The sequence below is a fragment of the Lingula anatina genome, chromosome 10 (assembly GCF_051362555.1).
Source record: "Lingula anatina isolate TDL-2025a chromosome 10, LinAna3.0, whole genome shotgun sequence".
Taxonomy (NCBI): domain Eukaryota; kingdom Metazoa; phylum Brachiopoda; class Lingulata; order Lingulida; family Lingulidae; genus Lingula; species Lingula anatina.
Window position 1 is genome coordinate 19,091,201 of NC_141776.1, and position 16,838 is coordinate 19,108,038.

The 16,838-nt window shown below is 37.5% G+C and overlaps 1 protein-coding gene across 1 annotated transcript; it reads left to right on the plus strand.

Moving 5' to 3' along the window:
• Positions 1-1,278: 1,278 nt before the first annotated feature.
• Positions 1,279-16,393, plus strand: LOC147759726 (uncharacterized). Its single transcript, XM_086998148.1, has 11 exons — positions 1,279-1,926; positions 7,400-7,645; positions 7,806-7,971; positions 8,402-8,529; positions 10,812-10,986; positions 11,453-11,562; positions 11,883-12,047; positions 12,328-12,445; positions 12,802-13,011; positions 13,419-13,604; positions 13,996-16,393. The coding sequence occupies exons 3-11, from the start codon at positions 7,892-7,894 to the stop codon at positions 14,216-14,218; spliced, it is 1,395 nt and encodes a 464-aa protein (XP_086854274.1). The 5' UTR covers positions 1,279-1,926; positions 7,400-7,645; positions 7,806-7,891; the 3' UTR covers positions 14,219-16,393.
• Positions 16,394-16,838: the final 445 nt, after the last annotated feature.

Consider the following 16,838-nt stretch of genomic DNA (forward strand, 5'->3'; position numbering starts at 1 on the left):
GTAGCAACTGAGCTCAACTACTGCAATGAGAAAATCACAGTATGCAAAATCAGTGAAACATATCGAATTTAACTAATATGAGGTTATTAAGTTCAAAGGGCATTTTTTCCACTGAATGCTTTATAAAGTTCTAGCGTTTGACTTGTTTTGACTAAAATTAACGACTATGCTTATGATTATATTCAATCTTGAGAGGGTTTTTAAACTATACTCTTCTATTTTCATTATTTTGTATGTAGTTGCAGTACGTAAAAAACATGTTAAGACAAAACCCAGCGTCCTTATATATGATGATCTGCCATGGAGCGAATTCAAATCCTTATTCCATATCACACAAGGTACGACAATAGAAAACCCATTTTCAAAATTAGAACACCCATTTATTTTTCATTGTTTTTATTTCGAATCACAGTTTTTAGGCAATTTTAACCGGAAAAATAATGACAGAGTACCTATGTGTATGGTCGAAAACGACAGCGGAGAATAGAATTATTTGAAGAATTGTCGTCGCTGACCTTTGATATAGTACAAGGGAACGAACTTAGAACCCGTTTTAAGAGCAATGTAAGGCAGTTGGAAAGCATCCAATAACTTTCAGGGTATCAGTACAAAATCCATTCCTTTCTTTTGTCTTAAATGTACAAGACACACCAATTGTTTATGGGTTTATATATAGGGTTTATAGATAGTACTTGGCTGAAGTGCTGTCAATGTAAAAGCTTAACCGCATGACACACCCCTCCCAGAAGCTAAGGGGTGATTAAGTAAGTTAACTAAGATATGGAGCTCGCCAATGTCAATGTCTTTCATTTTTCTGTATAACGCTTTGTCTTTTTCCGGGTGGGGTTTGTCACACTGAAGTTCAGCTTGGCAACTCTACTGATGGTACACCGTTTTGTCGAGCAAAGACACAATTATTAAATTTAAAATTGTGCTCTTGTTTAACTATGAATAAGACCAGGTTTTGGTATTATCTGGGGCTCTTTGTTGGATGAATAAATTGCTCTAATAGGCTACTTAGACTGGTTCCACCTCGTTGGCCTCTAAGGGTGCATTCCCAGAGATTTAGATCGATCCAGAGATTTAGATTTAGATCGACCTAACTCCCTGGGGGTTCACGCTAAATTGCAGTCAGCCGAGCGCGCACCATAGTCAATTACCCCCTTACAGCTTTAAGTAGGCGGGACAGACGCTTAAGCCGTATAGGCTGACAGTAATCTAGTGAGACTCCCCACGGGGATAGATAGATCTAAACATCTGTGGGAATGCAGTCTAATTTTTCTGTTGATGTTCAGGTCTGTAATTAATGTCCAAAGATGTTCAGGTAGGGCATATTTCCTCTGGGCATGGATGCAAAATAGGTGATCCCCTCCATACTTGTATTTGATGGTGTCATTAATTCTGCTTTCCCCAAGGCACATTGTCTCTAGTAAGTCAAGAATGAGCAGTGTTGAACAGATATACAGCATAAATATTCTCATCATCAGAATTGTAGCATATGCCTGACTATCTAGGAACGTTTTGCACCGATCACTGGGTGTTTTGCCCCTGTTTGTTTTTCAATTAAAAATAATTCTGAAAGGACGCGGAAGTGTTCGTTCTAACTTCATGCATGTTTTTTTAATTCTTTATTATCAGTTATTACACTTACATGAGGAAAAGTCAAAATTGGATAGTTTCGTGGGTACCTGCTTATATTTCTTTATTCATTTCTGTGCACATGAATAGTTTTTTCCCTGTAATTTACAGATAAAATGGCTGGAATGTATAAGAGAAAGTCCGACAGAGGCAAATATGTCGAGGAAAACCTGGCACCAGCACTGAAGGCGTTTTTTCGCAGGTGTGCCTTCGGTCCGTTCTAGTCAAGAGTTCGGTGTACCGGCACGCACCCTGCGCCGCCACGGGACCAGCAAGTGGCTGTACCAGGTACTCTTAATTTTGTAAAGTATCACAGCGCCCTGCCGTAGTCTAGGCAGGTCTTTATAGTTAACACCCTCTTTGACCAGTCTATACCTTGAGCAGGGAAAACTTGCTTAAGGGGGGCGTCTAGCCCCGGTCTACCCTAATATTAGCTTTCTTGCATCACCCGACATCTTTAAAAAGGACCACTTATCGGAGACATATATGGGCAAAACTACGCCCCCTTGGTGCCCACATGGCGACGAAAGCTGATGAGCATTTCTAAAAGACAAGTTAATTCTGGGCAGTACCGTTGAGTATTTCATGGTGTTCATCAAGGCAAAAACACAAGAGGTTTTGTAGCAAGTAGAAATCACTAAACGACAGAACTTTACCAACTGAATGGTTTTAGCCACAAACGTCGTGGTTCATCCTAAAAAAGGAATTTAGGTCCCCTACAGAGAAAGAAACAAAGGATTTAGAAACTCGGTATAGCGTCGCAAAAAAACAAGACTGGACAAAGAGAAAAACTTGCAAGATCTGTCTTCCTGACATAAATGTAAAGTCGTAGTAAGTGTCTGGAAGCATGGGTAACTCTAACAAAGTAGGAGTTTTGTTATTGGTCTTCACAACATCAGGTATGATGGTGTTTTTATTTGTATTATATTTTGTACAATAATCAAGTGACATAAATCTAATGCGTTTGGTATTTTTCCGTTAATCTTAACTGATGTTTTCACAAACTCCTTCTCAAAACAGGTTCATTTGAAGAAAGCAGAAAAGTGAAAAAATTAAGTTAAAGATAGATTCGCTATTTCACCTTTTCAAAATCTCCGGTGAAAGAAAGCGATAAATCTATCTTTTGTGTAAATCTTGGAAATCTGAAATTCATGCCTTGCTAGTTTGCGGAAATTTTCGTATTTAGTGACGAAGGTTTCAGCTGGTTTAGTGACGAAAGTTTTGAAAAGAATCTTTTATTGGATAATATTTGCATTTATTAATACTTACAAAAATTCGACTGTACTTAAGGGATACTACGAGATTCACGTTTATTTTACTGACATATTTTGTCCTCAGCTTCAAGCACAGCATTGGTCAAAAAGGTTCTCTCACCTCCAAAATTGTATTTTCATGTACAAATATACGACGTATGTACGATGTATTTTCATGTACAAATGATCACCTCACATGTGTAAAACAATTCTTCCTTTCCCTTACTTTAAATAAAAAAAGTTAAATGCACCTATATATTGAGAATGAGTGACTGTGCCACCCAATGCGTTTTTTTATCAGTTATTGTACTGTTTCTTCGTTCCCCAAACCTGGGGTGGTGTCAAAAACTTTAAAAAGTTAGCACTATGTAAACATCAGGGATGGGCCAACTAAAAGTTTGATTTTGGTGGCGGTACATTATTCAATCAATCAATAAATACTGAGAATAAAGCTGTCTCGGCGCATGTCTGCGGCCTTTGAGTATTTTGCTAGTTTTACGGCGATTAAGGGTGCCTTCAGAACAAGCTGATCCGCTGACTAACAGATACGCGGATGAAATATGGCCGAACCACTTACAGTGTAAAAGCAATGTCGCCTAATCCCCTAATGGGCTCCCTGCAGGGAAACAACAATTGAATCTAGGCTCCATTTCGATCAGGCCGCAATTCAAATTCTTATCCTAATGTTTGCCTTGTTCCCTACGCAAGGGACAACACGTTTGGGAGGCAGGGAATCTATGAGGGGGATAAGGCGGCACTGTTTTAAGTGTGTCGGTCATTTATAATCCTCATATCAGTTAATCCACGGATCAAATTGTTTTGAATGTACCCTTAGTGAAAGAAACGTCGCCTCCAGCGGTGAGTATGCATCATTCTGTATATCACAATGAAACTATCCTCCAGCCTTAGTGAAGGCTATTAAACATGACCTAACGAGAGCAAAAGTGGAGGGGTAATGCGGACACTTCCTTTGTCAGAGCGAATACTTGGGTTGTTATATTGTAGCTCACCCTAAAGTGTAACTGAGGGGTGACATGTGAATAAATGTAGGGGTGTAAAAATACAGCGGTCTTTTAGCATATATTGAGTGACTAAAACACCTTACTGATTTCACATTTCAAGTTTTTAAACGTTTTGAAGATATTGCAGAGTAATCATACCTCATTTTGTGAAATTACCTATTATACAAGGGGACGGTACAATACAGCTTTTTTTCATCAAAAATCAAGAGGCCGGGGACAGTAATGGTACACTCTGTCCGGAGATTCCGGGATGCGCGTGCATCCTGATGAAGCGATGGCCATTGACTTTTGAGCTATTCGTATGTGATTAAACGATAGGTATATAAAAAGAAGCGAGGATATCTAGGGATTCGGAATTTTAAGGTAAGTTGTCATGAAAAAAATAGATTTAGAACGGTAAAATGGAAGATTTTTCCACGCGGGTGATTGTAAATGGCGCCCCGTTTCAGATGTCCGAATTTTTTTATTTAAAGATTTCTGTAAGAAGGTGAAATCTCACAATTTTTTAAAAACTAAATCATGAAATGCGAGTGCTTGGCGTCGATTTCACCTCCCGCAAAAATAAATGGACAAAGGTGAATTTACAAAACATACATACTACCAGAAATCCATTTTAATTGGCTTTCATGATTTAGTGTTGACTAGAACACCTCTTCCCTTATTGTCAGCTGATATGAAATTCAGGAATATGTTAAAATAAATATAATATAATGATAAAAAAGAAAGTAAAGCATCAGAACAGAATAGAACACTAAAATCCAACATGTAGAAACATTTATACAAAGCAGATAAAAACTGAAATTCATCAAAAAAATCTATGGATTAAAGAAAACACTTTCACCTCATTAGGATGTCAGTCTCACAGTTGATTATCAAAGTCATTCCTTACCATACTGTAAAGTATTAATAATTCCTTGGACCTACTAATAATAGGCCAGTTATAAAAAAATGAATATTGACTTTTTTTTTAGAAACACTCAATTACCTTCTACTTGCATTGTCTAACTAGTATCAATTCATGACATCAAGTCCATTCTCATGCTATAGCTTAGGCAGAGATAGGTATGCTGTCAACATTTCTCTGAAACTGAAATAGCACAATGCCTTGGTCATAAAGTGTGCATTGGTCATAAAGTGTGCCTTGACAAAGTAATTTTTAAAAACCTGTTTAATTTGAAGACTTTTATTTTACTACCAGCAATTTCAGATAAATTGAGAAAAAATTGTTTAAAAAAATCACAATATTTAAAACTATAATGTAAAACAATTTTGGAACCTGCCCAAGTAAGTACACCTGTAATGCTGATTGCACAATGTGCTCGTTAACAGGTGAGTGTTTCTGTGTGTGTGTGTGTGTGTGTGTGTGTGTGTGTTTGTGTGTGTGTAGAGACGCACACACACACCTCATAATTTGGAAATCCATTCATGCATTCAGTTTAAAAGGATAAATGTATGGGGCGATCTTAAGCATATTCATTTTGTGGCAACTAGAATTCTGGCTTTTTTTAAATTAACTTGAAGGCAAATTATAAACCCTATGGATTTCAATATTGGCATCATGATTTTTTTGTCATAAAAAGATACATGGCATTTTTTTTCTTATTCAACTTTAACTTGCAATTTACAAAGGGACAGATGAAAATATTTGATGAGGGGCTCTTTGATCAGTGGATAAACTCTGGTTTAACACCACAAACAGGATTTCATACGTTACACGGCTGCCTGAACCCTAGTATCGAAAAAATAATAAGAAAACAAAGGTCTAGATTCCAACCCCATGAAGAAAAGAGAAACGATTTTTCTGCAATCATTTTATTTTAGGGTACAAAATTCCAAGGTCAGCTTGGGAAAAAACGCTTGTGCTATTTTTAGACAGCTGATACAAGTTTTACGTTGGAATTGAAATGTTCATTTTATGTATTGGTTAAGATCAAGACTTAAATTTTATTCTTTGCAAGTTTCAGGCGGGGTAATGGGTTATTTGCAGACTTTCATTGATTTACATAACAGCTATGGATTTTGCAAAATATGGCGCAAAACACACGTTAAGGACAATTTTGTGCAAGCGCTTATTATTTATTTATTTATTTATTATTATTATTATTTTTTTTTTTTTTGTAATAATCACCGCTTTAGCATTGATATGTCAGATCTCCGGACAGACTGATACGTATTTTTCAGAGTCGACAAAAGAGGTTTTCTAAACTCGCCATTACTACACACATTATTTCATATTATGACTTAGACAGTTCAGAAGCTTTTGAATTGAAATTTTGCGAAGATTTTTGATACATATGTATTGTCCGACCCCGAAAATTGAAAGAGTCCAAGTGAAACCATTTTAATATTATCAATCAGTCAAAAACTTTTTGACAGGTGCCAAAACTACCAGACACAGGGGATTTTTTGACTTAAGATCCTTTTCGCTGTGCCAAAATTATAGAAAGGTAGGGTCATGAAATGTTCAGCATTTATTTAAAACATCCTTTTTGTATTTTTTAAAATTCGTCTTTAATATTTTCGAAATTATTTTAGTTATTTTAATTTGAAATCAGTAAGTTTTTTTTTTCTGAGCCACCCGATATATGTTAATAGACCGCTTTATTTTCTTATATTCCTACTATTTCTTACATCTAACCCCTCAGTTACACTCTAGGGTGAGTTACAATTTAACAACCCAAAAAATTGTCCGCCTTACCTCTCCATCTGTACTGGCTAGGTCATTTATAAATAGACTCTGTCAAAGCTAGAGGGTGTCTTTTATTGCGTATAATATAATGATGCATACTCATCGCTGGCAGCGATGTTTGTATCACTTATATCACTGTAAAGATAGCAAGATGGTCATTGACCGCAGAAATTTGCCGAGGCAGCTCATTTCTCAATATGAATTAATTGATTAAATTGATTAAATTAAATTAATTAATTAAATTCACTGATTTAATTGATAAACGAAGCCCTACCACCACCAAAATCTAATCGATTTTAATTTAGCCCATTCCTCATTCAAATCCATCAATTAGTTTTTGAGTTAGACTGCTAGCTAACGACCCAACAAGGTCAAAGTCATAACCTCCTTGCCCTATATTTGTTGTAACAACGAGCCTATGGATGGTAAAATCTTCCTCGGTTACAGTCAAAAAAGCCAACGAAACCTTCTTTATCAATGAGTGAATTATGCCGTAAAAATTCCATTTTATAGATCTCTGGAGAATCTTTACTTGATGATTCATATTAAAAGACAACTCTTCAGTGAAAGTTTAGAGAGAGCGTTTTCATACTTTGCTAATGATCGAGAAAAAAGTTAAAGAGAACAGAATGTCGCACAGCAAACCTTAGAGTGACAATTTTTCTCCAAAAAGATGAAAACGCCAAACCTTTATCCACCATGTGCATTATTCAACATTGTGCATAATCATGTATCCCTCATGTTCACTTGGAATGCTGAATTTGATAACATTATGTTGAATTATCTTTTCATGTTAGTATGCAGCAAAAATGTGACAGAAGACTTCCTAATTTTTGCGGACCTACAAAACGGAGTAATATGGCAAAGGGATTTGAACACACGAAGAGTGCATGCCATCTACACCCAGTGTAATAATCCTGCATCAGCAAGTTACGACCCCATAGAGCAACGTGTTTACTGGACTGAAGTTTTCACCTTTGCTAAAATAAGAAGAGTAAATATTGATGGAACAGAACCGGAGACCGTCTTTAATTTCACTATTGGTAAGTCGGATGTAGTTGCATTGGCAGATTTTAAATTACAGGCATATTGACACGTCGCACGCATTCACACACACACACATACACACAGAGAGAGAGAGAGAGAGAGAGAGAGAGAGAGAGAGAGAGAGAAAGTCATTTAAAAGCAAAATTCTCCTTCCAGGGAGCGAGCCGGAGATTATTACAGTTGACCATATCTCTCGCCTCCTCTACTACACTGATCTCGCTACATACAGCAGCGTTGGTGTTATGCGAATGGACGGCTCACAACACAAGATTTTGTTTAGAGCTGATAAACCGAGAGGAATAACACTGGATCCATTTAATGGGTATTTATAATATTTTCCTTTTCATGTACTTGCTGATAACATTCTTTTCTTTTAAGACATAACATTATGAAAATTGAAATTAATGTTTTCTTTTTATCTAAAACTTACCTTGTACGTAGTTAAACATGTATTGCTAAACACCTTTGTGAATTTTGCGAATCATATACTACTTTGTTTTACCACTTTCCTAATCATAAGTAAAAGTGGCGATTCTTTGTCGAAATGTGCAATTCATAAATTTCCACAATCGCTGCATTTGACTTATATAGTACACACTTAAATGATGACTGCCAAAATGTCAATACTCTTAAGTTAAGGATTTTTGTCTTGTTTTTATAACCATCACATTCCTTATCCTTATCACATAGTTATTTTATCTGATTGTACCACAATGCCATTGTATTTATCCAACTTCCATACTTTGTTACAGCTGGATGTATTGGACGGATTGGGGTGGGGAACCAAAGATACAACGTGCCCACATGGACGGGGAAAACAGGCAAACTGTGGCGAACACGGATCTCATATACGTGAACGGAATAGATATTGACATCCATGGTGAGATCCGAATGATATCTGAAATAATTGCATTTAATTTGGAATATCACGACAATAATTGTCCTAACTAAGCAAGAAATACGGGAACTAAGATTCCAGTGTTTAATAAGAATGCTTTAAGACTTTATTTTTCATGTTTGCTTTTAATGCTATAATAATAACTTTATAGAATTAATCAACCATAAGGCATAAGTATACATGAATAAGAGCGCATGGAAATTACAAAAAAAAAAGCATACATTTATACATAAAGAAAAAATACAGGCCCTTAACTAGTCAAAGGGCCACTTCACAGGGTTTTCCTCCAAAATAATTTATATGTTTTCTTCTCACGTTTGAAGATCCCCCACAGTCATATTTATGTCGCGTCAAGCTTCTTTTTCCCAATTCAAGTTCCAATGACAATAAAAAAACTTTAGACAAAAGTTTATCTGAGGCGTTAATTTGTCGTTAGTATCATCTCAGCCTCCTCAACCAGTCATTTAAAACTACAGTATTAAATTAAAAATGAAAAAAAATCAGCGAATCTTAGCAATAATTCTTAAGTAAGAAAAATTGCTGTGCGTTTACAGTCTCACTGAACAATTAAACCTCTGTGCGACCTGCAACTATCGCCAGCTGCTACAACTCGCAGGGCGGTTTCTAAAAGAACGCCTGGTAAATATTTAGTCACGCCAGTTTTCGATGCAACATCAAAAAACTACAGGCGACCTAAATACCAATTTGCGGTATCCAACCGGTTGCTAATAGGTCGCCGATGGAATTACCACTGGTATGCAATTGCTTGTGTGGTTTTCCTTTTGTGTCTCTAGCCCCAGGATTTTACTGCTTAAAGTACAACGTAAATTAACCATGACAGGTCGTGCTCATCGTGTACTTTTACATTCTCATCCTTATGGTAAGAATACCAAGCACTGGAAGGATGTTGAATTGTACATACTAAAACTGTTTTTATTAATGATTCTTGGACGTTTTTTGAGATCTCGTAATCGTAAATTACGTGGCGTATGCAAAACGTGTTAATAAGTGTAAATCTTGCCAACAAACGCAATTTATGTTTTCTTTTTCCAAGATTTTATGATTTATGATCATTATGTTTTGAAGGCATGCATGACGAAAAATAAAGAAATAGTCTACGCCCAACTAGGCCACCATCCTACGCCTATTTTATTGCAGTCGCTTGTAACATTTGAGCGATGTTTTCGAATGCTTTCCACCGGTTGGAAATTCCCTTAACATTGGACGGCGTCCTTTCTGCGTCTTTTGTGAGACCATGAAACTGGCATCGCTGTGGTCGTAAAGGAGACACAAGCATCGCTTTAGTTGCAGAAAGAATGTAAAATATTATTATTATTTACTCCCAGTGGGACGCAGAAAGAAAGCTGTCCAAAGCAAGGGGGGCTTAAGTCACCAAGCGACTTAAGACTGTCAATCGACCGTGCAGTTTGAAGTGGAATGCGACTGGCTTTAGTCTGGTTAGAGCGAGCTACTGGCAACCAAGTATAGGCAACCTTTAAAATTGGGACACCGACATTTTTAATTTTCAGTCGCAATGGTTATTGGTGCACAAAAAATGGCCTTAATGTGTCAACGAGCGCTGTATGTCGACCTGTTTGCAACCTTATGCGAACACTTAAATATCTGTGGCAACCGCCTAGCCTTTGAGGTTGCTAAAAGATTCCAAAAAGCTGGTAGGCCAAGTGTGACCCAGGCTTAAATCATTAGGTGTGATATGGTGTGATGTAGAAAACGAATGTTATCATTATATAAATTCTTGGCGGAAATATACGGATAATTGTACTTTGATCTCTCATGAACACAGACATAAAATGAATGTCGTATACACTCTTTCCTTTAAAGGTACATACGAACCGAGCATCGGTGGACCGTGGATTCCCAGTAACACATGTAAACCACTTCTACTAGATTCTTATATGACTCAAATAAATTTGACATGCCAAGGGATAAACTGAATAGATCACTCGACCAGCCTTAAAATACCTTTAGACTGCTGCTTTTTTTAAATTTATGGTTGTAAATTTAACCTACTTCCGTGACCTACTTTCCTGCCCCATTGACATACAGCTTAGAATGCCAGCAGAAAAATCTGTTCAAACATCATTTTCGGGTAAAATTAAACAATGCATTTTGGTAATTCTCTTAGTTATCCTACTTGAAACTATATGCTGGCATTTGGTTGGTTTTTGTGACAAAAAATTGACTTTGTATGTATCTTTAAATAAAATGGCATCCTCATTCACAATAATTATCTTTGTTTACAGAACAGAAACTTTATTGGTGCGATGGATTTTATGCAAGTATTGAAACTTCCGACACAGATGGAAGTAACAGACGATCATTGATCAAAGCTGGAGATACTGTTGGAGGCCAATACTATGATATAGCAGTGGACGGACAGCAGATCTATTTCACTGATTTCAGCTTTGATGGTACATGGTACGTCACTTCCGGTTTAGATATTTGTAACAATTTTTGTAGAGTTAGATTTTATTACTATAATTTTGCAGTTGAATGTCAACAGTGTGTGGTTGTGAATTGAACTTCGACTGTGTCACATACATGTGCATGTAAAAGTCCACATCCTATAACAAGTGACAATTCATACCTTGAACGTTGCTGATATTCATCGGGTGGAAAGTGAATCCGGTTTTCACATTCCACCACCATCAGCCCGATCCTCCCTGTATCAAAGATTATCGACACACTCCATGGACCAAGCCACGTCCAATTCTTTCTTTCAACTGCCATCTACGTGTTTTATTCTTCTACGACTCTCTCATAATTTCGTCTGTGTATAGGCCTACGCAAAATAGACAAGGAGAAAGAATGCATCCTTGCCTGAAACCTTTATCTAGACAAAAGTTGTCAAAATTAAAATGACGCACGTTTGTATGTTTTGCAGGTCATACCACAAGTACGACGGTGGTAACGTTACTGTTGAAAGCGTTGATTTTATTCGATCGGCCAAGTTACGAGGCGTTCGCGTGTACAGAAGCTCATACAATTTATCAGGTAAGGATTATTTAACAGGAAGTTTGAAGTCAGTTTTGGGAGTTAAACCTTATTCAACTGGGACTTATTTGTGATATATATATATATATATATATATATATATATAATTATTTTTATTAAGGTTTTTTTAACAAAGGCTTGGCCTGCATGCACCCCAACAAGTTTTTGGAAAGATGCTTATAGGTATCGCAGCGCCCCCTTTTTACTTCACATCATTTCATGTCTGCGTATATTGTCAAGTGATTAAAACACTTTAAACTCTTGCACAAGATAATTTTTAAAGTTTAGTTCCGCTTTGCTATGGCAACTTTGCACTGTAGGATCGAACGGCTGCAGTGTAAACAATGGTGGTTGTCCCTACCTGTGTCTGCCAAAACCCAACGGCAGAACGTGCGCATGCCCAGATGAGGAATCCGAATGCGTTTCGATGGCAACTGATACACCGTCCACTACTGTCCAAGAAGTCAGAGCTAAAAATGACACAGGTAGCGTGGCTTTGAAAAGATAAAATAAAATTTAGCATGGAAAATTGGATGACTGTTGGATGGCAACATTGAAATATCTCCTTAAAGAAATTTTAAAAGGGAGACTATCTGATTTGATTGCTAGCAGCTCTACCTGTTTTGATTTTAAATTTTGCAAGGCCTAGAAATCATGATCATACATGGTTTAGTCATTTGTCGTTTAGTCATTTACCGTTTAGTCGTTTACCGTTTAGTCATTTGTCAATTTTTTTTACTTCTTTTGTTATTTTTGTGATTTAAGTAAAAAAAGCCAATGACTCGACAAGCACCCCATTGGAAATTATTGTCCCAGTTTCCGCATCGCTGGCTGCTATCATATTGGTAGTGGTCATCATACTAGTATTTTTGAGAAAACGAAGGTAAATATATCTCTCTCTCCTTCTATCTCTCACTTACACAAACTCTCTCTCTCATGAAGTTCCGTGTTTTGTCATGCTTTTCATTCATTTTACTGTATTTATTTACAGATCTATTCATGAAGTTTTATTGCCTTAGTTTTCTAATAGGGTATTGTTTGGTTTATCCAGTTTCCTTTTTACGACTCTTTTCTACTTATTATTATTTGTAACCCCTTGAGATGTTACATGTTACAAAAGTGGCACCGAGTACATTCTTGTATATATATATATATATATATATATATATATATATATATATATATATATATATATATATATATATATATATATATATATATCACGACATCATATTTCAGAACACTGCCACCAAACCCAGAAGTCGTACCTCGACTCAATCCAACATTACACAACGGTGCGGTACCGGCCCATCCTGGATCCCCTGAACAACAGCTCCATCTTTCGCAGTCGTCCATTTACTCGATCTATGACACTATTCCAAGTGACTACGGGTACCTTGAATTGATTGGGGATGATGATCATAAAGTACTAGTGACCCAGGAAGATAGGTAATCAGTTTATGACAGAAGTATCTAGGTTATGTGGATAACGGCATCATTTTATATTTTATCCAAAACAAAAAGTCTCTATCTCTGTCTGCAATCACTCTCTCACCCTCTTTCACCCTCTTTCTTTATTGAAATTCCGTAGCTTTGCTATATTTTCATTGACTTTATTTTATTTTATCTATCAATTCATAATGCAGTTTTATTGGTTAAGTTTTCTATTTGGATACCCTTTGAACTTTTCCTTCATGCCAACACATATACATATAGGCCTACTATGAACTGTGCATTGCCGGAAATTTCAAATCGTCCGTTATTTTTATTTTAACGTCCCATTTCTAATTGCCATCCATTTGAGATGTTAAGTAGCACTGACAAATATATGTGTACATTACAACATCATATTTCAGAACAGCACCTCCTGACCCACAAAGTTTACCTCACCTCAACTCAGGATATTACATCGATGCGGTACCCGCCCCTCCTAGATCACATGAAGGACAGCTCCATCTACCGGACTTTGATTCGACGCATGACACTATCCCAAGTGACTACCTAACACTGATAGCAGAATCACCAACGGCCCATGAAGATCGGTATTTAGATTATGACAGAATTTCGCTGCAAAACGTACCTGCATGCCCCCCCCCCACACACACACAGTTTTACTACTACTACTACATATATCTTGTTAATTTTTAAACATTTTTGTAATATCTCTCTTTCTCTCTCCTTATTCAAGATCCGTATTTTTGTTATAATATTCCGTCACGTTTCTTTATATATCAATCTATCTTTTCATTTATTGTTTAACTTTATTGATTTAGATTGGTATTTAAATATATTTCGATTGCTTCGGTCATTACATGTAGGTCAACTGTATATTTGCAAACGTTTTTAAATAACTGTCATTCCTTTTGTTGGACAAATTGTAAAGATATGGCACTAAGTACATAAACATATATATATTACAACATTAAATTTCAGAACACCACCACCTGACCCACAACCCAACCCAGGATATTACAACGGTGCGGTATCGGCCCCTCCTGGATCACCCGAAGGACAGCTCCGTCTATCGGTCATTAACCCATATGACAATAATATTCAAGGCGGCTACCAAAATTTAATAGCAGAAAACGTTAATGAAGTACCAACTGAAGACTATGACAGAATTTTGCCAGAGGAGGATTGTGTTACATCCCTTTAGCAGGGCCAAGCAGTTTCAGAAGGGGGAGTCTTTTCCCGAGACAAAGTAGACCCCCACCCGCTGATGTGACGGCAAGAATTACATGTACCTGAACATAAATCAATTCCTGCCCCGAGAACTACAGGGTTACCACTTAATATGGAATATTATTTTTTGGCAAGTTTTCTACAAAATATTTATTTTCTCTCTTATTTTAAATACAAAAACTGAGGTGTCACTCCATGTGTAGCCAGGCGTGTTACCTAATTATCATACAACTCTCGAAACAATTGATGCATGCAGTTGCATGTTCTGTGGTCAGAAATGTGAGGGGTGCCCATTTCGGCAATATCTGCCCTTGTATAAAAACGCATGGGTTTGGTCAATTTAGGAGTGTATTTAGAGAAACAATAAAGGGATCGCTCTGAAACTTGACAGTTACCTTAGAGAAGATACGCAGCTTGCTATGGGATTCTTGCTCTCAGAGAAAATGGCCATAAAAGGACAGCCGTTGCCAGCCAATTCAACATTTATCAGGAACCGTTAGTTAAGTCCTTCAGAGAAATGCTACAACAGGGGCACCTACTCCAATACCTCGACCAGAGTGTCCGCGAATCACATCAAGAAGACAGGATCGCCTTCTTCTTTGAGTGCGCCGTGCTGGTCGTGCAAAGACAACCAGTGTCCTCAGAAAAGAGTGGCAAAATATCATTCAAACATCCATTTCAAGGTCCCTCGTGAACAAGACCAGTAGGGAAACCACTGTTAACAGCAGCTCATATACAGCGTCTTCTTCAATGGGCTGGGGACCACGTGCGTTTGCCGCCAAAACACTGGAGTCACGTCGTTTTCAGTGATGAGGCCTGATATGGATTTTTTAGGGTTAACGGTCGAATCCGTGTCCGCCGACGTGTACAAGAGGCATAAAACGATGATTGTGTTCTGCCTAGGGTGCAAGCAGGGGGTGGTAGCTTCTCTGTTTGGGGAGCATTTCATGCCGATGCCCAGAACCAGTTGGTTTTTCTAGGAGGCAACCTCAACCAGGATTCCTACACAGATATTCTACAGCAAACAATGCTTCGATTGGTAAGAGTCATCTTCAGGAACAACTTTGTGTACCAAGACGACTGCGCAACCCCACATCGAGGCCGCAGAATCACTGTTTTTGTTCAAAACCAATGGGTTCAGCAACTGCCCTGGCCTGCAAACTCCCCATATATGAACCAATTGAAAATCTGTGGGCGGAAGTAACTCACAGCATTAATAGCTGTGGCCATCGGCCGGCAAATAGTGATGAACTGCGACAGGCAAATATCACTGCGTGGAATGATATCCCCATCCAAACTCGAAAAAACTGTCACCGAGTATGTCATGTAGGATGAGGGCGCTGCAAGCGGCTGCTGGAGGTCATACCTGCTATTGAAGACTTTTCATGATTAACTGTAATGGGTTCTTTGCAATTGACTGTGTAACATATCACTGTCCGGAAGCTATCATTTTCTTTAATATCTTAGCTTAAAGTTAGTACTGATATCAAACTGGTGGTATGGTTTTCTAGGAATATTCTTTTCTTTTGAATGAATCTTATGTCAGATATGATATTATTGACCAAAATATCTCACAATAGAAGACTGGATATTTTTATCACTCAATGACATACTTTTTTGATGAATCAAGCCAAAAAAATTAATCAGCACTCAAAATTAACAATGATAAAAAAATATTCCATATTAAGTAGTAACCCTGTTCAGGTACATTTACTATGTTCAGGTACATTTAGCGTCACCTCGTGACCTCAGAATGTCAACTAACGACGGTGCGGATGTAAATGATGCGCACGGAAGACGTAGTCGAACGGAGATCGCGGGGAAAAAAACGCAAGGGAAGCATTGCAGTTGAAGCGTGGTAGTTGATGCGGTGCAGTCGAAGAAGAGAGGAGGAGCTGAAACATGAGTTACACTTGTAGCGTTTCCGTTATTATTATTTTTGTTTGAAACTTGGTTCAACGATATTATTTTTGTTCTGGACTCGAAATCTGTGAACTCTGTGCGAACGTTAACATGTACTGTTGGAATTGAGTAACATGAATGAATTTAACTCCAATGACTTACTCCAATGACTTTAACCTTGCTTTTTTCTATTGACATTTTATAATCGATTTCTACGTTTATTAAAGCTGTTTGTCTTTACTTGAAATCTACTCTTGTTGTTTGTGCTTGGGATATACTTTCCCTGGGGAAAATCAACATCTCTCCCGTCCCGCGATTTAAATTAGTGCCCAAGGGAACCTCGAGGGGAGGGCTCGCGTATGAACACGACATTACTGCAATAAAATGTTATTTAAAACACCAATTACAATTTTAAAGCTCTAATTTAGATTGTTTAAGGAAACTGCGCAATGTATGTTAGACCCCATTCCCAGAGATTAGATCGATCTACTTTAGATCGACCTAACTCCCTGGGGGTTCACGCTAAATAGCTGTTAGCCGAGCGGGCACGAAAGTTAATTACCCCCTTACAGCTTGTAGTAGGCGGGATGGACATTTAAGCCGGATTATCTGACAGTAATCTAGTGAGACTCCCCCCGGGGATAGATTGATCTAAAAGCTCTGGGAATACGCCCTTAGACTTTCATGTATTT